Source organism: Protomyctophum parallelum, assembly GCF_964188405.1.
Source record: "Protomyctophum parallelum genome assembly, chromosome: 19".
NCBI classification, from domain to species: Eukaryota; Metazoa; Chordata; class Actinopteri; order Myctophiformes; family Myctophidae; genus Protomyctophum; species Protomyctophum parallelum.
The window spans coordinates 30394626-30417725 of record NC_139717.1 but is presented as its reverse complement, the minus strand read 5'-3'; the positions used below and the strand labels follow the sequence as shown (position 1 = coordinate 30417725).

At 42.9% G+C, this 23100-nt stretch overlaps 1 protein-coding gene across 5 annotated transcripts in view; it reads left to right on the top strand.

Moving 5' to 3' along the window:
* Positions 1–22376, top strand: part of dnmt3aa (DNA (cytosine-5-)-methyltransferase 3 alpha a) — a 64524-nt gene extending 42148 nt beyond the window's left edge. For 3 of the 5 annotated variants that reach the window (XM_083790926.1, XM_083790922.1, XM_083790923.1), the window contains 12 exons: positions 1313–1462; positions 1986–2030; positions 2907–2986; positions 3397–3509; positions 4733–4922; positions 7081–7165; positions 8036–8181; positions 9873–9963; positions 10329–10477; positions 12159–12314; positions 13572–13690; positions 14567–22376. In XM_083790926.1, the coding sequence (XP_083647052.1) occupies positions 1313–1462; positions 1986–2030; positions 2907–2986; positions 3397–3509; positions 4733–4922; positions 7081–7165; positions 8036–8181; positions 9873–9963; positions 10329–10477; positions 12159–12314; positions 13572–13690; positions 14567–14732 (1490 nt within the window). In that variant the 3' untranslated portion in view covers positions 14733–22376. The remainder of the gene's footprint in view (positions 1–1312; positions 1463–1985; positions 2031–2906; positions 2987–3396; positions 3510–4732; positions 4923–7080; positions 7166–8035; positions 8182–9872; positions 9964–10328; positions 10478–12158; positions 12315–13571; positions 13691–14566) is intronic. The other 2 variants (XM_083790925.1, XM_083790924.1) reach the window with 2 other exon arrangements.
* Positions 22377–23100: the final 724 nt, after the last annotated feature.

Sequence of the window (23100 nt, the reverse complement as noted above, 5' to 3'; positions counted from 1 at the left end):
TAAAAGGAACCCTGGCTAATAAGACAAATATGCCTTAAAACATTATACATCTCCCTCTACAACTAAAATAAAATAATAAAAACGGATGGAATATATGGAATGCACGTGCTAATAAAAAACAACGTAATACCTACTAAGGTTAATATGAGCATCAAAGCAATATTTAAATACTTTTTATTTGCATGTGGATTCCTTATATTCCATAGGGCTGGACCACACATGGACATACTGTATGACATCATCAACTTGCGACAGGAGCAGCTCCTATTGAGTGAAAGATTCTCCATTTAAAAGAAATAAAATATTTAAGGTGTTTTTATTATTTTATTTTAGTTATAGAGGGGAAGTATAATGTTTTAACCCATTCTGACCTGAGATCAGATTCATACGAGGTTTCCAGTTTCCACTGGACACACACTGGTCTGATTAACCCATTCTGACCTCAGATCAGATTCTAAAAATGTCAGTCGTTCTTCGATTTTTCAAAAATTGCAGACCTACAAGCTCGTATCGCGCCACTCTGTGGCGCTATATGAGCTTGTAGATCTGCTATTTTTCAATAGCTAAAGCATAACATGATGCCAACACCAAAATGGGTGCCCGGTCAGAATGGGTTAAGGCATATTTGTATTATTAGCCAAGGATCCTTTTAAGTAATAGGGCTTGCAAACCTCGCAAGGACACAGTAAAAAGCTAAATAATAATAACAAAGTAAGTAGCCTTGGTCACAGCACTTTGAAATCTCAAAAGTGTTTAAAGCTCACCCTAACCACTTAACAAGTCAGATGGGTGGATTGCATGCCTTTTCCGAGCATGTTTATTTTAATATAATGACCAATGAATCATTCAATTGTGTTTTGAACTTAAAGAAGGTCCAAGGCAATTCTGTTCTGTTCAAGAAGAAACATTTTAATTCCATAAAAAGCAAGGGTTTTTTGTTGACCTACGCATTTCAGCCTGAGGCCTTCATCAGATTCCTCTTCTTTAAGTTATTTTTTTTTACAAAGGAATTTTAATTTAAAAGAACCCACAAGTAGGCCAGGCCATACACAACATGGCCTACTTGTGTGCACGGCGCAAGTTGGCATCTCGAGAGAGTGCATGTCTAGTTCTTGTATCTGATCAATTGTGTTTTGGCTTGGAACAATGGAAGTAACATTGTATACTATTTTAAACATAAATGTAGGAGCCCACTTGCGATACCCTCACAGCCCTTGCAGGTTGATGGAAGGTGTGGTGATGTAGTGATGATGGTCCTGTGATGAGGACAGAGTGGGAGGAGATACTGTAGGCTGACTGTTCTTCTCCACAGAGGAACAGAACCCATATAAGGAGGTCTACCATGAAATGTGGGCGGAGCCAGAGGCAGCGTACACGCCCCCCCCTCCAGCCAAGAAACCTCGCAAGAATGCGGTGGAGAAGGTCAAGATCGTCCGAGAGGTGATCGACGAGGGGACCAGAGGTACATACTGTGGACGTATTGATTTTACGTGATGCTTCGCGTATTTATTGACTACAAAACCCTAACGGTAACCCCTGTCTAAACCAGGGGTTCAGTTCGAGACCCAACAGAGAAATGTGGTGTCTCCCCACTGACTCAAACCTACTAAAATGCATTTCGGATTCATTAACCACCAGTCCTATTTCACAAATAGTGAAAATGGCCAATCTATAAGCACATTCACTTCACCATTTTCAACCTTTCGATTTGCTCAGATACATATGACTTAAATTCTCCATTCATTGTCAATTGCATTTAATGTCTGTGTTAGGACAAAAATCTATACTATAGCTGAATATAGGAGGGAATAGCGCCTCAAAGCTATGTCAGCACCAGTAGAGAAGTGATAAATACAGTCTTAGTTCTCAGGAGATGATTCCTTTGTCTATGACAAAGGAATCTGTGTGCTATGACCCATTCCTGGTTGTGTCTTGTGTGTTAGTGTTCATTAATGACAGTGCATCTCCTTTGTTCTTGTTTTCAGAGAGACTCATTTCTGAGGTCAAACAGAAGACCAGGAACATGGAAGGTAAAGGTGTTCTGGAAGCAAAGAGCATAGGGCGTCTGAGTAAGGGTTGGTCTGGCGTTAATGACTCAAGACCTGTATACTTCATCATCCAGTGAATAGCGTTAAAAGCTCATAATGCATTGCGATGTGACATATTGTGAGCTTGTAGATTTGAACATAGAAGAAAAGACAAACGAGCACTCTCAGTCAAAACAATGCAGTGTACCGGGTGCACGGCTCACAAAGAATCACTGTAGTAGAGAAATAGCCAACACTCCAAAGTCACCCTGACTACACCGCTGACCTACTTGAGCACATGAGAGAGCTGATATTTCTCATCTTTCAAACACTGCTCTCTGTTGCTCTCAATTACAGAGTAAGATGAAGATGAAAATGTTCAAACAGGTGTTTCTTAACCACAATTGCAATTATAGAAAGCACTCGCACATTAAAGGGTGGAAAAATGCTATTGATGCTTCTGTTGAGTGATACAACACATGGAGGCAGACAAAGATAAAACATTTAGGCATGAAGCCAGCATCAGTGTATGCTATGGTGACCCTATAAGGAATACTGTCCTGTCATACACTGAGGATGGCTTGATGAAATTACATTATTATAGTTACCATGACAGTATTTAGGAGACAGGACAGGAAGAATATTGTGTGTTCAACATATTCCCTTGAGCTTGAGAATTGTTCTCTCTTGAAGTGATAATAATAAAGTGTCACCATTTCAATACAACTGGCAGATGAATTGCCAACTTAATTTTGATCAATGTTGCAATACATATCAACTTGCAAAATGCTAAACAGTGTGTAAAGGGCATGACATGACAGTTTATTTGTTATGTTTTGTCATAGCTGTGTGTTTCTCTCTCTGATGTTCTACCTGCAGATATCTGTATTTCCTGTGGCAGTCTCAATGTCTCTCTGGAGCACCCTCTCTTTATAGGAGCCATGTGTCAGAGCTGCAAGGTAAGCAATGCAGTCAGCGGCCGCTAAACAAAACTCTATGTACTTAGTGCTACTGAATGAATGGTGATATTGACAAACGCTCTCGCACATGCATGCATGCACGCACGCACACACCTCACTCAGGCACACTCAGACACACTCTTTCTATAAATCAGGTACAGACAGCCACGATCAAACACATGCATGCATGCACAGGAGCGCACAAACTCACACTCACTCAATCCACCCAAACAAAAATGTTACACATTTACAAAAAAAAAAAATCCACTCTAATAATCACACACAGAGACACTCACTCCTTCGATTGTTCACATGTTCACAATGCTGTACACAAATAGACACCTAGTCATTCGCAAACACGCACGCACAAATGCACTTCCTCTGACCGTGTGGGTTTTGTACTGTGGTAGAACTGTTTCCTGGAGTGTGCCTACCAATACGACGACGATGGCTACCAGTCCTACTGCACCATCTGCTGTGGAGGCAGGGAGGTGCTCATGTGTGGCAACAACAACTGCTGCAGGTCAGAGCACTGCATATACCAGCACTTCTCAACCAACAAAAAAAGTTTAATGATAATATATAAGATTAATATATCTTTTTTACAATTATGGAGAAAAGAAAACATGTTTTTTCTTTAAAATGTTGAAAGGTGATTTTCGTTGTGATACCGATAAATAATAACTTTTAAATATACTGCATTAATTCCATTGATCCAAGCCGGAGCACAATCGCAGTCATTAAAATGAACGCAGGCTTTTGAGCTTTTTGCTTAATATAATAGTTTATTCAGGTGTCATACAGTAGAGTGGAGATAGCACATTTGAGATGTACTGTGGAGCTATTTTAAAATTAAATTTAGCAACCTAGCATCTGTCTAAACAATATGCTAAATATTATTCTTAGCATTTGTGGTAAAGCAAAATCTAAATGAAACATAATTATGTGAAGTAACCATAACCAACATAATATCTGATTCTGGATAGAGGTGTTCTAGGGGGTGAGGTGGAGGCCAGTTGAATATTCAGACTGTGGTGGAAAATGGAGAGTGTCTCTGCAGTCCTGAGTGCAAGGGGGAGTTTATTTCACTGCCTGGGAGCCTGAAGGGAGAAATATCTAGGACGTGTAGGGCGTTGGCCATGGCGTTTTAGGCCAGGGAAGGGACGACAGACTTCCTGTGTTAGTAAGTCAGCATTAAGGGGCTCTGAGGGTTTCAGATAACCAAGGAGCTGACGGAGAGAGGGCAGTGATGGTCAAGGGCAGGTTAAGGTTGGATGGAGATAGTTATAAAGTGGTGCTGTGAGGCCTAAAGGGGGATAACTGAGGTTAGAGGGAGAACAGGCTCTAGTCTACAGAACACAAGACCCAGGCACATTAGCAGCTCTATGAGTAGGAGGTAATAGCCTGGGAGAGTGGGTGAAGTTAAATGGTCTCTGAGAGAGCGACACAAGTAGCTGGCTCAGGGTTTATCCAAGTCTCAGTGAGAGCAATTTTAGGAATTACAGAGACTGTAGCGGCATGGGCTGAAATGAATTAAAGAGTCCTCCCTCCATAAGGATGTGGTGACTGGGTGATCTAGATGGATAGATAAGAGTAGAGGGATTTCTGTGATGAGAAAAGTTGTCACATGGGCAGTGGCTTACAATATACATTCTGTCTGATATTGTCATCTGGAGCGACTTGGATGATGCTAACAATAATGTTCCTCTATGTTCGGGGTGTGTGCGTGTGCGTGTGTGTGTGTAGGTGTTTCTGTGTGGCGTGTGTAGATCTGTTAGTAGGGGAGGGATCAGCAGCGGCAGCAATCAAAGAGGATCCGTGGAACTGTTTCATGTGTGGCTCTGGCCCCCGCAACACATTTGGGTTGCTACGGCGACGGGACGACTGGCCCTCACGACTACAGCTGTTCTTCGCCAACAACCACGAACAGGATTTTGTGAGTGGAGAGAGTGTATGTGCATGTGTGAGAGAGATATAATCATAATATGCTGTAACTAATTTCTCTTTCATTCTGTATGAGTCCCTGTCCTGCCCTTCCTCTTTGATTCACTATATCTATCGATCTATCGTCATGGAATTTTGTATCATTTAGTAATTGTTATGGCAAACTGAGTCGGAGACATGGAGAAGTTTAATACATGAGCTCATGGGAGAAGTAATAACCCATAAGACCTCACGTTTAATCACTTTAACCAATATTTTAAACTTTAGCTATTAAAAAATAGCAGAAAAATTGTGAAAACGTGTGAGAATCTTTGAATATATATTCTTTCACAGTGAACGTTATTAACTTGCTTCTGGGGGGTCCCTGGAACAACGTATTTTTAGATGGGCGATTGCGGCCAAATGCATTGATAGGTATTTTGGTTATTTGGTGAATGAAGGTGTCATTTTCCATGTGTCTTGATAGTATTACTTCTGGCTGTGCCAGCGTGAGATAAAGAATTGTTTTGAATTGACTGCTTCTCTCTGGGAACAACATGTTTTTCGACCTTCGGCGAGGCAGACATTTAGTCTCCCAACGAACTTAGTAGACCTCCCCGGCAATAGGGGTCGCCAATATTCCCATTTTATTAGCCTATGAACCCAAAATGAATTGCTTCCTATGTCAGATTCTTTTTTGTTTTTCATGCACTATATAATGTACTCCCGGACGAAGTTCGGGGGAGAATTTTCAAGATGCTGTTTTTGTAAGTCCATTCTGCTCCCCAGACAATATTAATGGTTAATATAATCCTTTGAAAAAGCATACACTGATTTGGCTGTGTCTCCGTTCATTGGGTCCGGTCATGGTTCTTGGTTCTTTTCCTGCTGTAAGTGATACTCTAGCTTTTACTCTTTTACTTCTTAAGTATTGCAGCTCTTACCCTCTGTAAAAGGTTCATTAATATAGTATTATAGTTTTATAAGTTTAACCTTATAACATTAGATATAAAGTTTAAATATGCACATGGTTTAAAAAGGCTTTACAACCCTTTACAATATATATTCATTTGGACCTTAGTACTTTTACCTGAGTACATTACTAGAATCTCCTCCACTGGAGTCTCAACGATTTATTAGCTTAGAATTCAAAGGTTATCTAAGCAATGTATAATAGTCTGCCGGAATGGTTCACAGTATGCCAACTTTAACCACTTATCTTCCAAAAGCAGCGTAGGCAGGCTGCATCTCCGAACATTATGCTATAGGCTATTAGACATCATCATGTCAATTCTGAGGGTCTAAGACCCTCAGAATAAATTTATTTATCATGCATATCATTCTGGGGGTCCTGAAATAGTTTGCGAACTACTGACATAGAAACAGGTTTTTCAGAAAACTGAATCAGGTCCTCAGATCTTAATGGGTTAAACATTCAGGGTGGTGGTACAGTAGCTCAGCAGTGAGAGAGTGCCTGGTTATATGGATTGTGAAGAGAAGAGCTGCTTTTGTCACGTGACCAAGCTGTACTCGAAACAATAGATATTCAGACGGTCCGTCCGTCCATTATGCCTCCATATATGGCCGCCAGTAATTCACACCTCGTGACATGCTCCATATATGGCTGTCTCCATATATGAAGATCACGACACTGACCTCATCAAACCCTGGATAGCCATACATGGATAAGACTGGATCATCACCTAGATCTGCATATATGGAGCCGGCCAACAACTCTACATCTGACCTCAAACCCTTAGAACTCCATATATGGAGCTGACCTGTTCTGACATTCCATATGTTGATACCTCCCCACCCGTACTTCCTCTTCGATGTCTCCCTTTTTACTGATACCTCTCCATTCAAACTCTAGACGGGCCCACCCCAAAGTAGTGCAGCCACGCCCGGCAGCCAGCGTAAACTACAGTTCTCAGCAGTCCCGAAAATAAAGGCCCAGCCCTACCTGGGCCCTAACTGGGCTGGCCCGAGGCCCGGCATGGCCTTACTAATTAGCACACATTTTACCCCTACCCGGCATTCATATATGGGCATTCCCAGACCTGTTGTTTCAGCACGACCTTGCCATAGGTATAATGCTTACTTACTTACCTATCTACTTACTTACTTACTTACTTACTTACTAAATTACTATATTTGTCTGTCTATAACAGGAGCCAGCCAAACTGTATCCTCCAGTAGCAGCAGAGAAGAGGAAACCAATCAAAGTCCTCTCTCTATTTGATGGCATCGCCACAGGTGTGTGAGACGTGTGCGTGCGTGTGTGTGTGTGTGTGTGTGTGTGTGTGTGTGTGTGTGGGTGTGTGGGTGTGGGTGTGGGTGTGTGTGGGTGTGTGTGGGTGTGTGTGGGTGTGGGTGTGTGACTGCAATGCTTGGAGGCAGCTGTCACAATGTTGCTCTGTGTCTGTTGTCAAGGGCAGCAGATGAAAACAAGTTAAGGGACTTTTCTGTGATTGCTTATTAGGTCAGCAGTGTGGCATTTTTTTTGTGTGTGTGTGTGTGTGTGTGTGTGTGTGTGTGTGTGTGTGCATGCATGTGTGTGCGCGTGCGTGTATGTGTGCGCCGTGTGCACATGTGTGAGAGCACATACCGTACGCATGGTTAAGTGTGTGTGCTTTTGTGACTTCCAAAAGTCCTCATATTGTAATTACTTAGCTTTATGGATGCTAAAGTTCCGTTAGTCATAAAACAAATATAACCTATATAGAGATTAGTGATGGCCATTAGGAGAAATTGTATTAACCGGTAACTGCTAGTCCTTACTGATGAATTACAGATTAATTGTTAAAGAGTTGCTACACCAGTGGGTCTCAAAGTGTCCTTGTATGTGTTCCAAATGGCCCCCTATACGGTATAAGTGTACAAAGTGTACAAAATGGAACCAAATGGACCCAGTCCCATACAGGTCAATTTGGTTCCATTTGTACACTGCAGAGTTATGGGGGTCCTTGAAATTAAACAGTTTGATAACCACTGCACACTAAATGGAACAGAGCCTTAATTAGTATCATCGATTACACCTGTGATGGAAGTAGGGAAGCGGCCCGGAAGTAGGAAGAGTTGTTCTGTGTGTATAGAGCCTATTCTAATAGTTTGCCTTGCTCTCAGGTATGCTGGTGCTGAGGGACCTGGGCATCCAGGTGGAGAGGTACGTGGCCTCAGAGGTGTGTGAAGACTCCATCACGGTGGGCCTCGTCAGGCACCACGGGCGCATCATCTATGTGGGCGACGTTCGCAATGTCACCCACAAACATGTGAGTTGAGTTTAGCCACTTAAACCGTATAGCTATGATTCTCAACCTGTGGGCCGGGGACAAAGCTGGGCAAAAGATTGGCCTGGTATTTTTGAGAGCCTATGTCCAGCTTTGAGGGTTTGTGTAAACACAAACATTGTTTTGCTACATGACTAGTTTTGAGTATTTGTGTACAAAAATCACACCTGTGTGAAGTGAGGGGCGATCTTATCATCATACATCATCTCATTCCGGTCAATCAGAATTGTCCATTCATTGTCAATGGGATTTAATGTTCGTGTAGGACAAAGTTTGTGCACATAAACCAAAAGCTGGACATAAAACTAGAGTGTAAGCACAAACATTGCACAAGTCAGGATGCAAATTGTGATTGGCCAGAATGAGATGATGTATTATGATGTCACTTCACACGGGTGTGAAGTGACAGGGAGTAAGTAGTTCACTCAAACAATGACTTATTTCTATCAATTATCAATGTTTTCCGTGTCCACCAAATCGTTTTGGTTCCCACAGTGCATCAGCTATTTTCACTAAGTTTGGCTTTAATCCATAGCAGGCCTCTGTGTAATCTCCTCCCAGCTCCCATGTGAGCTCACATTGCCTGATTAGATAGAACTGTTGATCACTTCAGACAAGCTAGACCCCAGTGGAACCCAGTAGAGCCAGAACAATTGTAAATCAGGTAAATCACACCAGCGTCTCTATTTCTTGCGGCAGCTTAATAAGTTTAAAGTCAGCCAAGCAGCCATGACTCACTTCTACAGGGCCACTATTGAAAGTGTTCTAACCTTCTCCATGCTTGTCTGGTTTGGTCACACAACCTCTCAAGACAAATCAAAGCTGGAAAGAGTAGTACGTGCATCAAAAAACATAGGATGTAGCCTCCCTACACTTTCCTCACTCTATTCCACCAGAATAATTAGGAAGGCAAATAAAATCATTGCAGACAACTCCCATCCTGCACATCACCTCTTCAATCTCCTCCCATCAGGCAGGAGATATAGAAGTATCCAGAGCTCAACATGACGCTTCAGAGATAGCACTTACCCTGTAGCCATTAGACATCGGGGCTGTATTTTGCGTGTCTTAAGTACCAGGTCTTATTCCCTAACTTGAGTAAACTAAAGACCTGGAGGCGTGATCAATGCCATTTGGCTATTCTGAGTGGCCAAAGAGCATTGATCACGCCTCCAGGTCTTTAGTTTACTCAAGTTAGGGAATAAGACCTGGTACTTAAGACACGCAAAATATAGCCCCTGCTGAACTCATAGATATATGCATATAGCACTTTAAAAAAACTGAATGTAATTGCCTATGCTGCTGGTTTTGTATTGTATTGTCCTTCTTGTTTGTGTATCTATGGTTGTCTGTATATGTTGAGTATGAACCAAGACAAATTCCTATCAACTTGTTGACATGGCAAATAAATTATTGAATCTTTAATCTTGAATTGTGTTTTAAGAGATTATTCAACCCAGAACTCATCGTTTCCTCGGAACGCAGACATGGTGGGAATTCAGTGTTCAGTAAAACAAAAATGATCTTTCCACCACACTGGTGTTCATTAAATTATGAAAAGTCTTTCCATCGGAGAATTTAACTGAAACATGTTTTCTTCCTGCATTATCAAGCTAGTATCAACGTGTTCTGTCTGTATGGTGCTGTTGACATGAGCTGTGTGTGTAAGTCAGATCCAGGAGTGGGGACCATTTGACCTGGTGATCGGGGGGAGTCCCTGTAATGACCTGTCCATAGTCAACCCTGCGCGCAAGGGCCTCTTTGGTAAGAAGCTTTGTCAAAACTGGCTACTGTAAATAAGCTATTATGTGCTTTTTTTCTTATTCTGTTACTTATTATTACTTCTTTATTTGTATTGTTGTCCACACTGTTGAGGGTATTATTGGCAATAATTGCAAGGCCTGTAAGGTCGCTACCACTTGTATTGTAGGCAATATATTTGTGACAATTGAAACAAATTGCCATTAGCTGCTTGATCACTGCATATATTCTAATGTTATTATGAAGTGGCTGGTCAAAAATTCATTGTCTCTTTGGAGAATTTAATTCAGTAAAAAGCATCATTACATCGCTATATCCCGTTACATCGGCGTCTCTCTTCTCTGTGTCTCTCCTGTCTCTTCTGCCAGAGGGCACTGGGAGGCTGTTTTTTGAGTTTTACCGGCTGTTGCACGAGGCGCGGCCCAAACCAGGGGACGAACGTCCCTTTTTCTGGCTGTTTGAGAACGTGGTGGCCATGGGAGTCAGTGACAAAAGGGACATCTCACGCTTCCTGGAGGTTGGACACGCACACACACACACACACACACACACACACACAATGTCAATCCACACACTGAAAGCAAATTCAGACATAAACAAATGAACACTGTCACAGTAGTAGCCAAAAGGCACAAAATGAAGTTAAGGAGAGCAGACAAACTTACAGTGAGCTTCACTGCCCCCCGGTGGTGGAGAAAGATAACTCCTGATTATCTCTGATTATCCAAATAACCTAAAATGAGCCTCACTTTATATGGTTTCCTGTTGACTCCGAGGACACATGTTGTGCACATGACATCATGGGTGAAAATCCACCTCACAAATGTTCCATGACCCCCCCCCCACCCCACCAAACCATCTCCCATCCTGTTAACTGTAATGTCAAAAGTCAACTAAACTCATAGGCTTCCTGGGGGAAAATGTCCATATTTCCAAACAGAGGCTGATGTTTAGACATTCTTCTTTAGCATTTTCCTGATAACATGCTGAGTATCCTTCTCCCCTTGGTATTATTCTGGTCATTTTGAAATGCATACACCTCAGTCTGTTATTTCCTATTTAAAGGTATATTCAGTGATTTCACTCAAAAAACCTTAGGTTTCGTTTTTGGCTGGGACCTAAGCCTTTCATCCAATCAGGATAGCGAGCCAAAAACGAAACCTAAGGTTTTTTGACCCCCAGGGGTTAACTGGGGACAGGGAGGAACTCCTTATATGGTCAGCACACTCTATAGTAGAGAGGATTATCACAACAAAACAAAAAAATAAGTGATATTTGAATTACGTGAAATCACTGAATATACCTTTAAACAAAATGATCTTTAGTAGTTACCTTTACTAGGGAAGCTTGTAATCTACAACTACTTTTATTGTGGTTAAAACAAAGAAGAAAAACATTCCCACTGTTGCTATACTTGCAATGAATCATCTATTTGGTGTTTGAATAAAAATAAAGAAAATGTCTGCACTGAAGCACTCATGTTCACAGTTGTGGGACATGAGAAGAACTATTATACACCACAGCTGAGACATGAGAAGAACTATTATACACCACAGCTGAGACATGAGAAGAACTATTATACACCACAGCTGAGACATGAGAAGAACTATTATACACCACAGCTGAGACATGAGAAGAACTATTATACACCACAGCTGAGACATGAGAAGAACTATTATACACCACAGCTGAGACATGAGAAGAACTATTATACACCACAGCTGAGACATGAGAAGAACTATTATACACCACAGCTGAGACATGAGAAGAACTATTATACACCACAGCTGAGACATGAGAAGAACTATTATACACCACAGCTGAGACATGAGAAGAACTATTATACACCACAGCTGAGACATGAGAAGAACTATTATACACCACAGCTGAGACATGAGAAGAACTATTATACACCACAGCTGAGACATGAGAAGAACTATTATACACCACAGCTGAGACATGAGAAGAACTATTATACACCACAGCTGAGACATGAGAAGAACTATTATACACCACAGCTGAGACATGAGAAGAACTATTATACACCACAGCTGCAATCCACTTTCCCCTTCTAAATATAAAAGCACAGGAAGACGTTATTAGGCTGTGGTATGACAAGCATAATCAAGAAGGTTTTATTTGACTAATACATGACTGTGTCGTAATCATTTAGCTTTAAACCTCCTGTTTCCCTGCAGTGTAATCCAATAATGATTGATGCCAAGGAGGTGTCTGCTGCACACCGAGCTAGATACTTCTGGGGCAACCTGCCTGGCATGTCCAGACCTCTCTCAGCCATGGCCAACGACAGGCTGGACCTACAGGAGTGCCTAGAGCATGGGCGCACAGCCAAGGTACTGACATGACTGTGTGTGTGTGTGTGTGTGTGTGTGTGTGTGTGTGTGTGTGTGTGTGTGTGTGTGTGTGTGTGTGTGTGTGTGTGTGTGTGTGTGTGTGTGTGTGTGTGTGTGTGTGTGTGTGTGTGTGTGTGTGTGTGTGTGTGGGGGGGTGTGTGTGTGTGTGTGTGTGTGTGTGTGCGTGTGTGTGTGTGTGTGTGTGTGTGAGTTGATGTCTAAAATGACACTAAAAGAAAATGTTGATCAGCTTAATACACTCAGCAGCACGTATTGTCTTGAGAATACAGTGAGCTAAATATTGAAAGATTTCATAATTACAAATTTGTCTTGCTTCACAAAATGTCACTGCAGCATCTCACGATTAACTGTTTGGACAAGTCCACATTCATTCTCAGCAGTGAGAAAATGTACAGAGCAATATAAACCAGAAAATAGAAATAGCGTAAATAATAGTTTATCTGGGGCCTCAGCAACTCAGGAGGGAATTGAATGGTTCCCGGTTTGATTCCTGGCTCCCCTGGCTTGGTGTTGTTGAGCAAGATGCTAAACCCCTAACTGCTCCCATGGGCAGGTTGGTGTTGCATAGTGTCCTCCACCGTCTGTGTGATGCTAAACCCCTAACTGCTCCCATGGGCAGGTTGGTGTTTAGCAAGATGCTAAACCCCTAACTGCTCCCATGAGCAGGTTGGTGTTTAGCAAGATGCTAAACCCCTAACTGCTCCCATGAGCAGGTTGGTGTTTAGCAAGATGCTAAACCCCTAACTGCTCCCATGAGCAGGTTGGTGTTTAGCAAGATGCTAAACCCCTAACTGCTCCCATGAGCAGGTTGGTGTTGCATAGTGTCCTCCACCGTCTGTGTGATGCTAAACCCCTAACTGCTCCCATGGGCAGGTTGGTGTTGCATAGTGTCCTCCACCGTCTGTGTGATGCTAAACCCCTAACTGCTCCCATGGGCAGGTTGGTGTTTAGCAAGATGCTAAACCCCTAACTGCTCCCATGAGCAGGTTGGTGTTTAGCAAGATGCTAAACCCCTAACTGCTCCCAATGAGAAGGTTGGTGTTGCATAGTGTCCTCCACCGTCTGTGTGAATGTGTGTATGATTGGGTGAATTCGTCGCACATTGTAAAGCGCCATGGATATATAAATGCACCATTTACCATTTTGCCATTTAATCACTGAGCAAAGAATGGGAGGTGCTGATTTAGTATTTGTGTGGGTGTGTGCCTCTCTGCTGGGCGTGTGCGTGTGTTCCAGTTTGAGAAGTTGCGTACGATAACAACGCGCTCTAACTCTGTGAAGCAGGGGAAAGACGAGCACTTCCCCGTCTACATGGACAACAAGGAGGACATCCTCTGGTGCACCGAGATGGAGAGGTACAGCTCTGTGTGTGTGTGTTAAGGCTGTACCCTAGCCCTGTTTTCAGGACTCGAACATTTGCAGGAATTTCCGAGCGAACATCCGAACCATTTGGTTAATTGGAGTGCTTTTAACCAGGCTGCAATTCATAAATAGGTCCTCCGGGGCGACGTTGCATAGACCATAGACTATCAGTGAAATAATGGTTAAGTTCATCAGGGGTTGGTGAGGGTTGCTACAACCATCTTTACTTTTAATACACTATAATGACAACACGAGATATGACCCTGATGCGAGCTCATCATTCCATAAAAATGAGCCATAGTTGAATGAGTTGCTGGCAGGCAGCTAAAACGAGAGTGTAAGCTTGCCTTGCTCGTTAGCTGTCTCTCTTTCATTAATTTGTTCCACCTGTGACGGCTAAATATAATAATAATAAATAAATAAAAACGAATGGTTCAAGGCCATGAATTAAGATTTGTGTGCCAACCTTAACAAGCGAACATTCGAACCCTGAATGTTCAGGGACAGCCTTTGTGTGTGTGTGTGTGTGTGTGTGTGTGTGTGTGTGTGTGTGTGTGTGTGTGTGTGTGTGTGTGTGTGTGTGTGTGTGTGTGTGTGTGTGTGTGTGTGTGTGTGTGTGTGTGTGTGTGTGTGTGTGTGTGTGTGTGTGTGAAAATGTATGGATGATTTTACAAACGTAATTGTGACAGGCCTAGTGTGCGTGCGTGTATTTTTGTACACCTGGGGTGGTTGCAATTCAATTCCCAAAACATTCTATTCTGTATTCTGATCATCAGCCTCAGTGGTGAGTAGAGGCCAGCGGGTGACAGTCCTCCATGAGCTCTAACATAAACTGTCTCCGTGCCCCGGCATGTCCCTCTGTCCTCCAGGGTGTTCGGTTTCCCCGTCCACTACACTGACGTGTCCAACATGAGTCGTCTCGCCAGACAGCGGCTGCTGGGACGCTCCTGGAGTGTCCCCGTTATCCGGCATCTCTTTGCCCCACTCAAGGAGTACTTCGCCTGCAATGATATGCCCAGCGGTTTGCGAGATTAGCTCTGGACACACACACACACACACACACACACACACACACACACACACACACACACACATACATGCAGGGTTCAATTTGAAAAATAGGGATGCTTAAGAGGGAGAGCATTTGCTTGGGAATCAGAAGGTTCCCTGGTTCAATTCCTGGGTTCTTGACACTTAACCCCAATCTGCTTCCGATGGGCAGGTTGGTGTGCATGGTTTCCCCCGTCGTCAGTGTGTGAATGTGGGTGAATGTAATGCACATTGGGGGCAGAGCGGCTGCTTGGGAATCAGAAGGTTTCCAGTTTGATACTCTGCTCCCCCTGGATTGGTGTTAAAGTGAACTTGAGCAAGCCACTGAACCCCTGACTGCTGGATGAGCAGGTTGGTGCCTTGCATGGTTTTCTCGGCTATTATTGCGTGAATGAGTGAATGTAATGGACGTTGTCTGCCCCAGCTTAATGTACAGGCAGCCCTGGGCACCAAGCTCTGGGGGGAAAGAAACACCTGTCCAAAAATGTACCAACACTGTATTGGACTTTGCGGTAAGCCCCAACCCCCGATACCGTTGCTATGCAGGACAAACATGTCCTACTATCTGCGATCCTCCACTGAGGACCGTGTTATGTCAAAAAGGAAAAGGAATAAAAAGAAAATGCCCCAAACGTTCTGGGTACCTATGAAGCTCTGTCGCAGGACGCCCAACAGCAACGTTTCACCATGGCGTTATTATAGTATGGATGTTGTTGATATGAATACTTCTATTCCTCTTCGGAAAAATATAATATTAAACATAACACGGTCCTCAGTGGAGGATCGCAGATGGTAGGACATGTTTGTCCTGCATAGCAACAGTATCGGGGGAGGTACGCGAGCGGGTGGGGCTTACCGCAAGGTCCAAGCAACAGTGCCAGAATATTGTCGTTGGGCTGCAGATGTACCGGTAAATCAGTGATGAAACGGCTGTACTCGTCAACCCACTGGCGAAGCACAGCTCCCCAACCCCTGCTGACAAAACGGTAGCATGAGGGAACCAAAACGGATCACAGCTCTGCGCCTCGCGAAGGGTTAATCCGCCCATTTTAAAGCGTTTGGCTAAAATGTGCTATATGCACCATTTGCCATTTACAATTTTCATTTAAATTATGATAATATGAAATATAGATATACAACAAATCTGATGTATTTAATTCAGTCTGACCAGAAGCAGGGATAAAACATATATATCCCCACTGGTAATAAACATGACTCGAGGGGTGGGTATGAAAAGCAGAGGCATGGTTCCCCTAGCCCCTATCTCCCCCACACAGCAAATTGAACCCTGCCTAGTACATGCATATGGACACAACCAACTTCACATACATACATGAAGTGAAATCTGCTAGATACACAGACAACTGACAACAATACATGAATACAAATTGATACACACCAAAAACCTGATAGTCATAGGATCGCATGCGTGCAGTGCCGTGCACATGTTCACACACAGACATACAATACATAGTATGGACATTAAGATAGCAGTACATACTACATACATTGCATCCCACTTGTGACCAACTAAGCGTACGTACATGCATATAGGCTGTACACAACATAACCAGGCTCACAACCCGTTTACAGAGGAGGTAACACACACACACACACACACACACACACACACACACACACACACATACTGTACACAACATATTATGTACACTCACTTCTACCTTGTAAAGGACTGTATTCTCTCAAAGCCCACTGGCTGACCATGGTCCATGGTGCTAACATGCTCTGTACCGCAGCAGGGTATGTCTCCAACCACAACCAACACTCACTCTCTTCTTGCGTTGCAGGGGTTCCTACCTACAGACATTTTGTCCCCAAATGTTAAGTCTGTTCCCCTGCCTTTACCGTGTCGTGGTTAACTGTAGTTGAAACTACGGGCCAAGTTTGCAAAGATGTCCTGAGTTTCTTTTCTTTCTCTTTTTGTTACTGTTTTCTTTTTTTTTATAAAACCAACAAATCTCTCCGATCCATAACACGTAGTCGGTATCCATAGTTAGTAATAGTGCTGCCAGTGTATTTTAGTGCAATGACGATATCTCACACACACACACACACACACACACACACACACGCACAGACACACGCACACACACACACACACACACACACACACACACACACACACACACACACTTCACAGTAATGGGTGCTCTTGGAGACTGGGTGGCTTCAGTCACTCTAGTTTTGCATCCTCATTTGAACAGTACCAGATGCTTTCCAGCAGGGTGAGAAATTTCATCCAAACTACAGTATGGGTGGAAACTTTGTCTGCAAGCCTCTTTTGGCAGATAATCAACCATCGTTTTTCAGCCCTAATCTTTAATACGAGGGATGCAAAATGAAGCTGTGACATCCACTGAAAGCCATGGACAAATGGAACTCTATAGACGCAGTGCTTGTTTTGTACTTCTCTGGATACAATCCTTACATGGCCTTTTTATAGCCTGTACAGCTCTGACACTGATAGCCATGCAATGTTTCTACAGTAAGACCTGATAAAGCCTTACTGAACCACAATTTTATAGACGACACAGTCACATGGTGTGCACTGATTTGGATCGGCATCTTTATTAATGATGGTGGAACATATGTTTCGACACAGGTTACCATATATGAAAATCTGTATTAAATACCGGTAACCTAAGTTATAATTTCTTGACAAGATAGGACAGATAAATTCCTTTAAACACAGGCTGTGTAAAGGTTGGTCCCATAGCTAAATTATTCATACAAGTGTGTGTTCTGGTGTGGTCTCTCTGCTGTAACTATCATTCCATATTACATACAGTATGTACACACCAGAGGCACTGTGCTTAACTCTGGATGTTATCCTCATCACACACAAGTCGAGTATTAATATCAACCATGTTACGTGATCTTGGCGTGATCTTGGGTTATGTAGGGCGCAGAACATACCTGTAGCCTATATCGAGAATCAAGAGGGGTTTATTTGTAACAAATGCTAACTGCTCTAGAGGCTCAAAGATGGTCCATGATGAGGGTACCTTAATAGCCTGCAGGGTCACCATAATGTTAGAGCCCACAGTGTGGTTGACTCTAATATGCCTGGTTGAAATCACAGCCACATGGCACCTCAGTGTAGAAGCAGAGAGCTTATTTTATCTCTACATTTTTATCCCACGATTTTGTAACCCCTTTTTTTTACCTGGTGCCAATTGCCTAAGCTGTAATTCTGAGCTCATGCTTCCTTCAATGCATGAGGAGTGAGCAGGCTGCTTCCTATCACCTGACAGGTGGTAGTTTCCCTGGTAGGATGTAGCATGTGGAAGGAACACGTTATTCCAAACAGTTCCTTTCCCCTCTCCCAGGAGTGGAGCCTGCGGCTTAATTTGACTCAACACGGGGAAGCTCACCCGGCCCGGACACGGAAAGGATTGACAGATTGATAGCTCTTTCTCGATTCTGTGGGTGGTGGTGCATGGCCGTTCTTAGTTGGTGGAGTGATTTGTCTGTTTGATTCCGATAACGAACGAGACTCCGGCTTGTTAACTAGTTTTCCGTGTGGTCGGCGACTAACTTCTTAGAGGGACAAGTGGCGTTCAGCCACACGAGAAGGATCAATAACAGGTCTGTGATGCCCTTAGATGTCCGGGGCTGCATGCGTGCCACACTGAGCGGGAGGCAGTATAGAGACCAGGATTACTGCATGTTTTTTGTGAGGGTACCTACCCTACGGGGAGAACATGAAAATTCCCCACAGAAAAGCCCTTTCGCCAACCCCACATAGGGTATGGGCAGTACTAATGATGCAGAGGAGAGAACACGCCACCAGCACCCACAGGGTCCCCGCTTCTTTTCCAAGATGGACAAAACGACATTATTATTGACACAGGGGAACTCTCAGGTACCCCTTTGTGAAGCCTACACCACTGCAAAAATATTCCCACATGTTGGCATAAAATGCCCTGATGGAGAGTGCCCTTGAGTCCAAAAGAGTTTGGATTACCACCTGGTTGCAAGTGTTTAGGAGTGGATCCCATACCCATGCTGTAGGATTTCCGGGCTCGGATGCCAGATGTGAGAGTAGGTCTTTCCTTCTGGGCAGGTGCCATGGAACTCTGTCCAGAAGCCTGTGTATCCCTGGGGGCTGGGAACCAGGGCCTCCCTGTCCAGTTTGGGACAACCAATAGGAGGAGTCTGTGGTAGCCTTGCTGGATTCTGTGCAGCGTTGCCACTATCAGTGGAAAAAGTGGGAAGGCATAGAGGAGGCAATCTGGCCATGGGTGTGCCCTGCAATGCACGTTCCAAAAGACGTCTCAATGGACGCATTGTCTCCATCATAGAGAACCAAAGATGGCAGTGTGTTGAGGACCATCTCTGCTGTGCCATATTTACAAGTTTTCACCCCTCCTGAGGCAGGTTTCTGGTGGGTTTCTGGTTCCATGTGGTAATTGGGAACTCAGAATAAAGATTCAGCACGCAAAACGAATATTAATTTCATTATTTTTCCACTTGTTCGGTACACAGCCGTACCGAACAGAATGCCCTGTATTCGAAACGGTTTCTTATTAATGTGTGTACCATTACACCCCTAGACAACTAGGCTGTCTTCTTTCTGTGATTCAACCTGCATTCGCACATTATCTGCCATGAAAAGATATAAGGGACGTGATGTTGATATTCAATTCTCGACCTGTCCTGAATTTGACAGATACTGTAGCATCCAGAGTCGACTCCAGACTTGAGCGCTGCCTCTGGTGGTCAGAAAGAATGAAATAGAACAGCTCTTCCACATTTCTCTGGTGCTTCTGGTCTTCAAACGGCCACCGTAAAGAGGACTCCACATCTTCTGACTTATCTCTGTTACACACAACCAGCTAAACACACACACACACACACACACACACACACACACACACACAGACATACAGTAATCACTAGTGTAAACCAGCAGGTTCACAGCTTTCCACCACATGTACAACTGATGTTCAAGTGTTTTTTTTAACTATTTTACAGTACTTTTACACATGTATCAGAACACACCAATGAATCCCTCCCATCCATAATATAGTCTGTATCCGTAGATAAAGAATTGTTTCCACCCAGTTCTAGTCCCTACGTTGAAGTCACCAGACGTATCAGTAGATGGAGATATCCGATTGAATGGCTACACAGGACTGGTTAGGAAGTGATGGGAGTTCAGTCAGTACCACTTTCCTCAACATTCATTACAGTCATGGCTGCTCTTGGAGACAATTCTCTTTGGTGGCTTCAGTCACTCTAGTTTTGCATCCCCAATTGAACAGTCCCATCTGCTTTCCAGCAGGGTGAGAAATTTCATCCAAACTATGAATGGAACCGTGGAAAGTTTTTCTGTCCTATACTTATATTCGAGGGATGCAGAAGGAAGATGTGACATCCACTGAAAGGACAAAATAGAGCTCTATAGACACAGCGCTGGTTTTGTACTTCTCACCAGTCACCACTGCAGTAAATAGCCCTGTATGAATGATGGATACAATCCTTGCATGGCCTTTTTATAGCCTGTACAGCTCTGACACTGATAGCCATGCAATGTTTCTACAGTAAGACCTGATAAAACCTTACTGAACCACAATTTTATAGATGACACGTGCATGTGCTTAGCACTGATTTGGCACAAGATTTATAAAAGACTGAATAAAGAACACATGCTTTTATACAGACCCCGCCAAAGTCCCCAAACCCATCATTTATATAGTTTGGCACAGGTTATACAGTCTGAAAGTCTGTATAAAATAACCTTGATATAATAGAAGACACAGGACAAATTCCTCTTAAAACAGGCTGTGTATCGTTGATCCCGTGATGATGACTATAATTCATACAGGGGTGTCTTCTGATGTGGTCTCCATGTTGATTTCATGTTTTGAGAGAAAACGGCTTTTCCACTGCTGCTGGTGTTCAAATGGCCACCTTAATCCAAGAGGAAACCTCCACATCTTTGGACTGATCTCAGATAACACAAATACCAGCTAATGCAAGTGTGTGCGTGTGCACACACACACACACACACACACACACACAGAGAGACACACACACACACACGTTCACACACAGTATCAGTAATCCAGCAGAGGTTCACAGCTTTCCACCACGTTTGCTCTCTACAAAACCGACATTCAGGTGCTTTTTAAAATCTAAACTCTTTTCTACAGTACTGGCAAGTCTATGCGTGTATCCGAAAATCACATGGTGAACGCAACAAAACAACATGGTGCCGTCTTTTCTACTATCTTCCGGATAGAAACCGCTTTGCCTCCCCAGATCCACATAATAAACACAACATGCACACGTTTTATTTTCCTTCTCAGTTAGGCTTCCTTCCCACGGTGCCACTGGGTGTGACATCATCACCCTGCACCGTTTGGTGCTCCCTCCAAAATGCCCCCATCCCACCCAGGTGCTGCATGTCAGTCAGTCAGTCAGTGTACTCTCGGATTCCATGTTAGATTAGGGAATAATAATAATATTAATAATAATAATGGTAATAATTCCAATAATAATCTGTTATTGTGTGTGTGTGTACTGTTCCAAGTTGGTGCTCAGTTCAGTTCAGCCTCAGCCTAGAGAGGCGAGAGAGATGGAGGCTAGAGAAAGCATATTGTACAGTTAGCATAGTGACTTGTTCTATTGTACCTGCCAGAGGAGATTGTAGGACCGATAAAGCTATAAGGCACATTCTAAAAAGAGATGAGTTGAACAGAGCTGGCTGCATCATTGACGAGCATAACATAATTACATTTGTTATTTAAAAACAACGGTTACATTCTGGTAGTTGTTTTTGTTTTGTTTACACATTCAAATTATGTGTGTGCAAAGACAACCCAGTCAGTATAGGCTATAGGCTATTTCAACACATCTGCTTTTAGAGACAAGGTGATGGTGGTTCTGTTCGCCTATTGACAGCTTTTAGGCTGTCAATAGAGTGTTGTTCTGTTTAATCACCGCACAGACACACACGCACACACACACACACACACACACATGTACACACACACACACACACACACACACACACACACAGTTATTCAGAATATTACAGTATACATGCACAACACTGCATAGCAGTGGTTCTCAGTGTGGGTTCTGGGGTCGGGTCCTTGAGGTGGTAGGGGTTCCCCAGCTGAATTATTGATAGTTAGTAGCCAAATTGATTCTTACAGGCCTGTACGTGACCCTTACGGGTCCATTTGGTTACATTTGTACACATTCAGCCTTAAATTAAAAGGCTTGAGAACCACTGATGTATACTGTTCAGAACAATTAACATGTACACAAATACAATGCTGTGGCGCATGCAGACGCTCATCTCATAGACTACATGAAAGATGAGCTCTTAGGAATGGAGGAACTGGTGGTGTTTCAAAAAGGTGCTAAAATTTTATCTGAAAAATATGAAAAATATATTGTTAGGAGTATAAATCAAGTTTGTCTTTACAATGACTGTATTTAAGTTTGTCGTAGTAATGAAAAAAGGCACTATTATTATTTTACTCTTGTATGAATATGAACTAATTAAAAAAGGCATTTTAACTTTGTACTTGAACCAATGTAAGAAATGAACCGTGAATTAAAAAAGGACTGTTTCATGTGTTTTAGCTTAGATCCTTTGTGTTGTCTGCCTTTGTGTTACAAACAAGTGCTATTGAACCTGACCAAGTCAAGCTTGTCTACACTGTTAACCAGCTTGTCAACAGTGCAGACAAGCTTGACTTTAGTAACAATTGCATATGGGATCAAATCAGTATTGTGTACTGTATGCATTATCATTAACCACTTAAATCCTATATATCTGGTGTCGGGAAGAAACCACCTAATTAAAAAATGTTCATTTTTCAGGAAATGAAAAATATACATTTTTCAGGAAATGAAGAAAAGCATATATGTTTTAAAACAAACCAATAGGCCTACTGCCTCATCAAAGTTGGTATTGTGACTATTTAATTACTTGCATGAGAGGGAGAGAGGTGGTGGAGTTAGCTGCTTTAGCAGACAGTTTGGGGGTCCAACCGTCCAATGGAGTTAAGAGGTTTTGTCCCAAGCCATTTTTACTACTTTCCATTGGTTTAATATTTGTTTTAACAACACACAGACCACACACCACAGTAAAGGGTGTTCAATAGCACTTCCAAAAAACCAAAAAGAATTGACAGGTGGTTTCCTGCCGACAGCAACGACTTCATGAGTTACCCAGGAGTTTATACTTGGTGTCCAGAATGGGGACATTAGGGTTCATGCGGTTAAATACCTCATCTACCTACCTAGTCGGAAACCGCTCTCTCCCTTATATGTGACCAGTGCCAGTATTTTCAACCACAAGTCGGCAGTA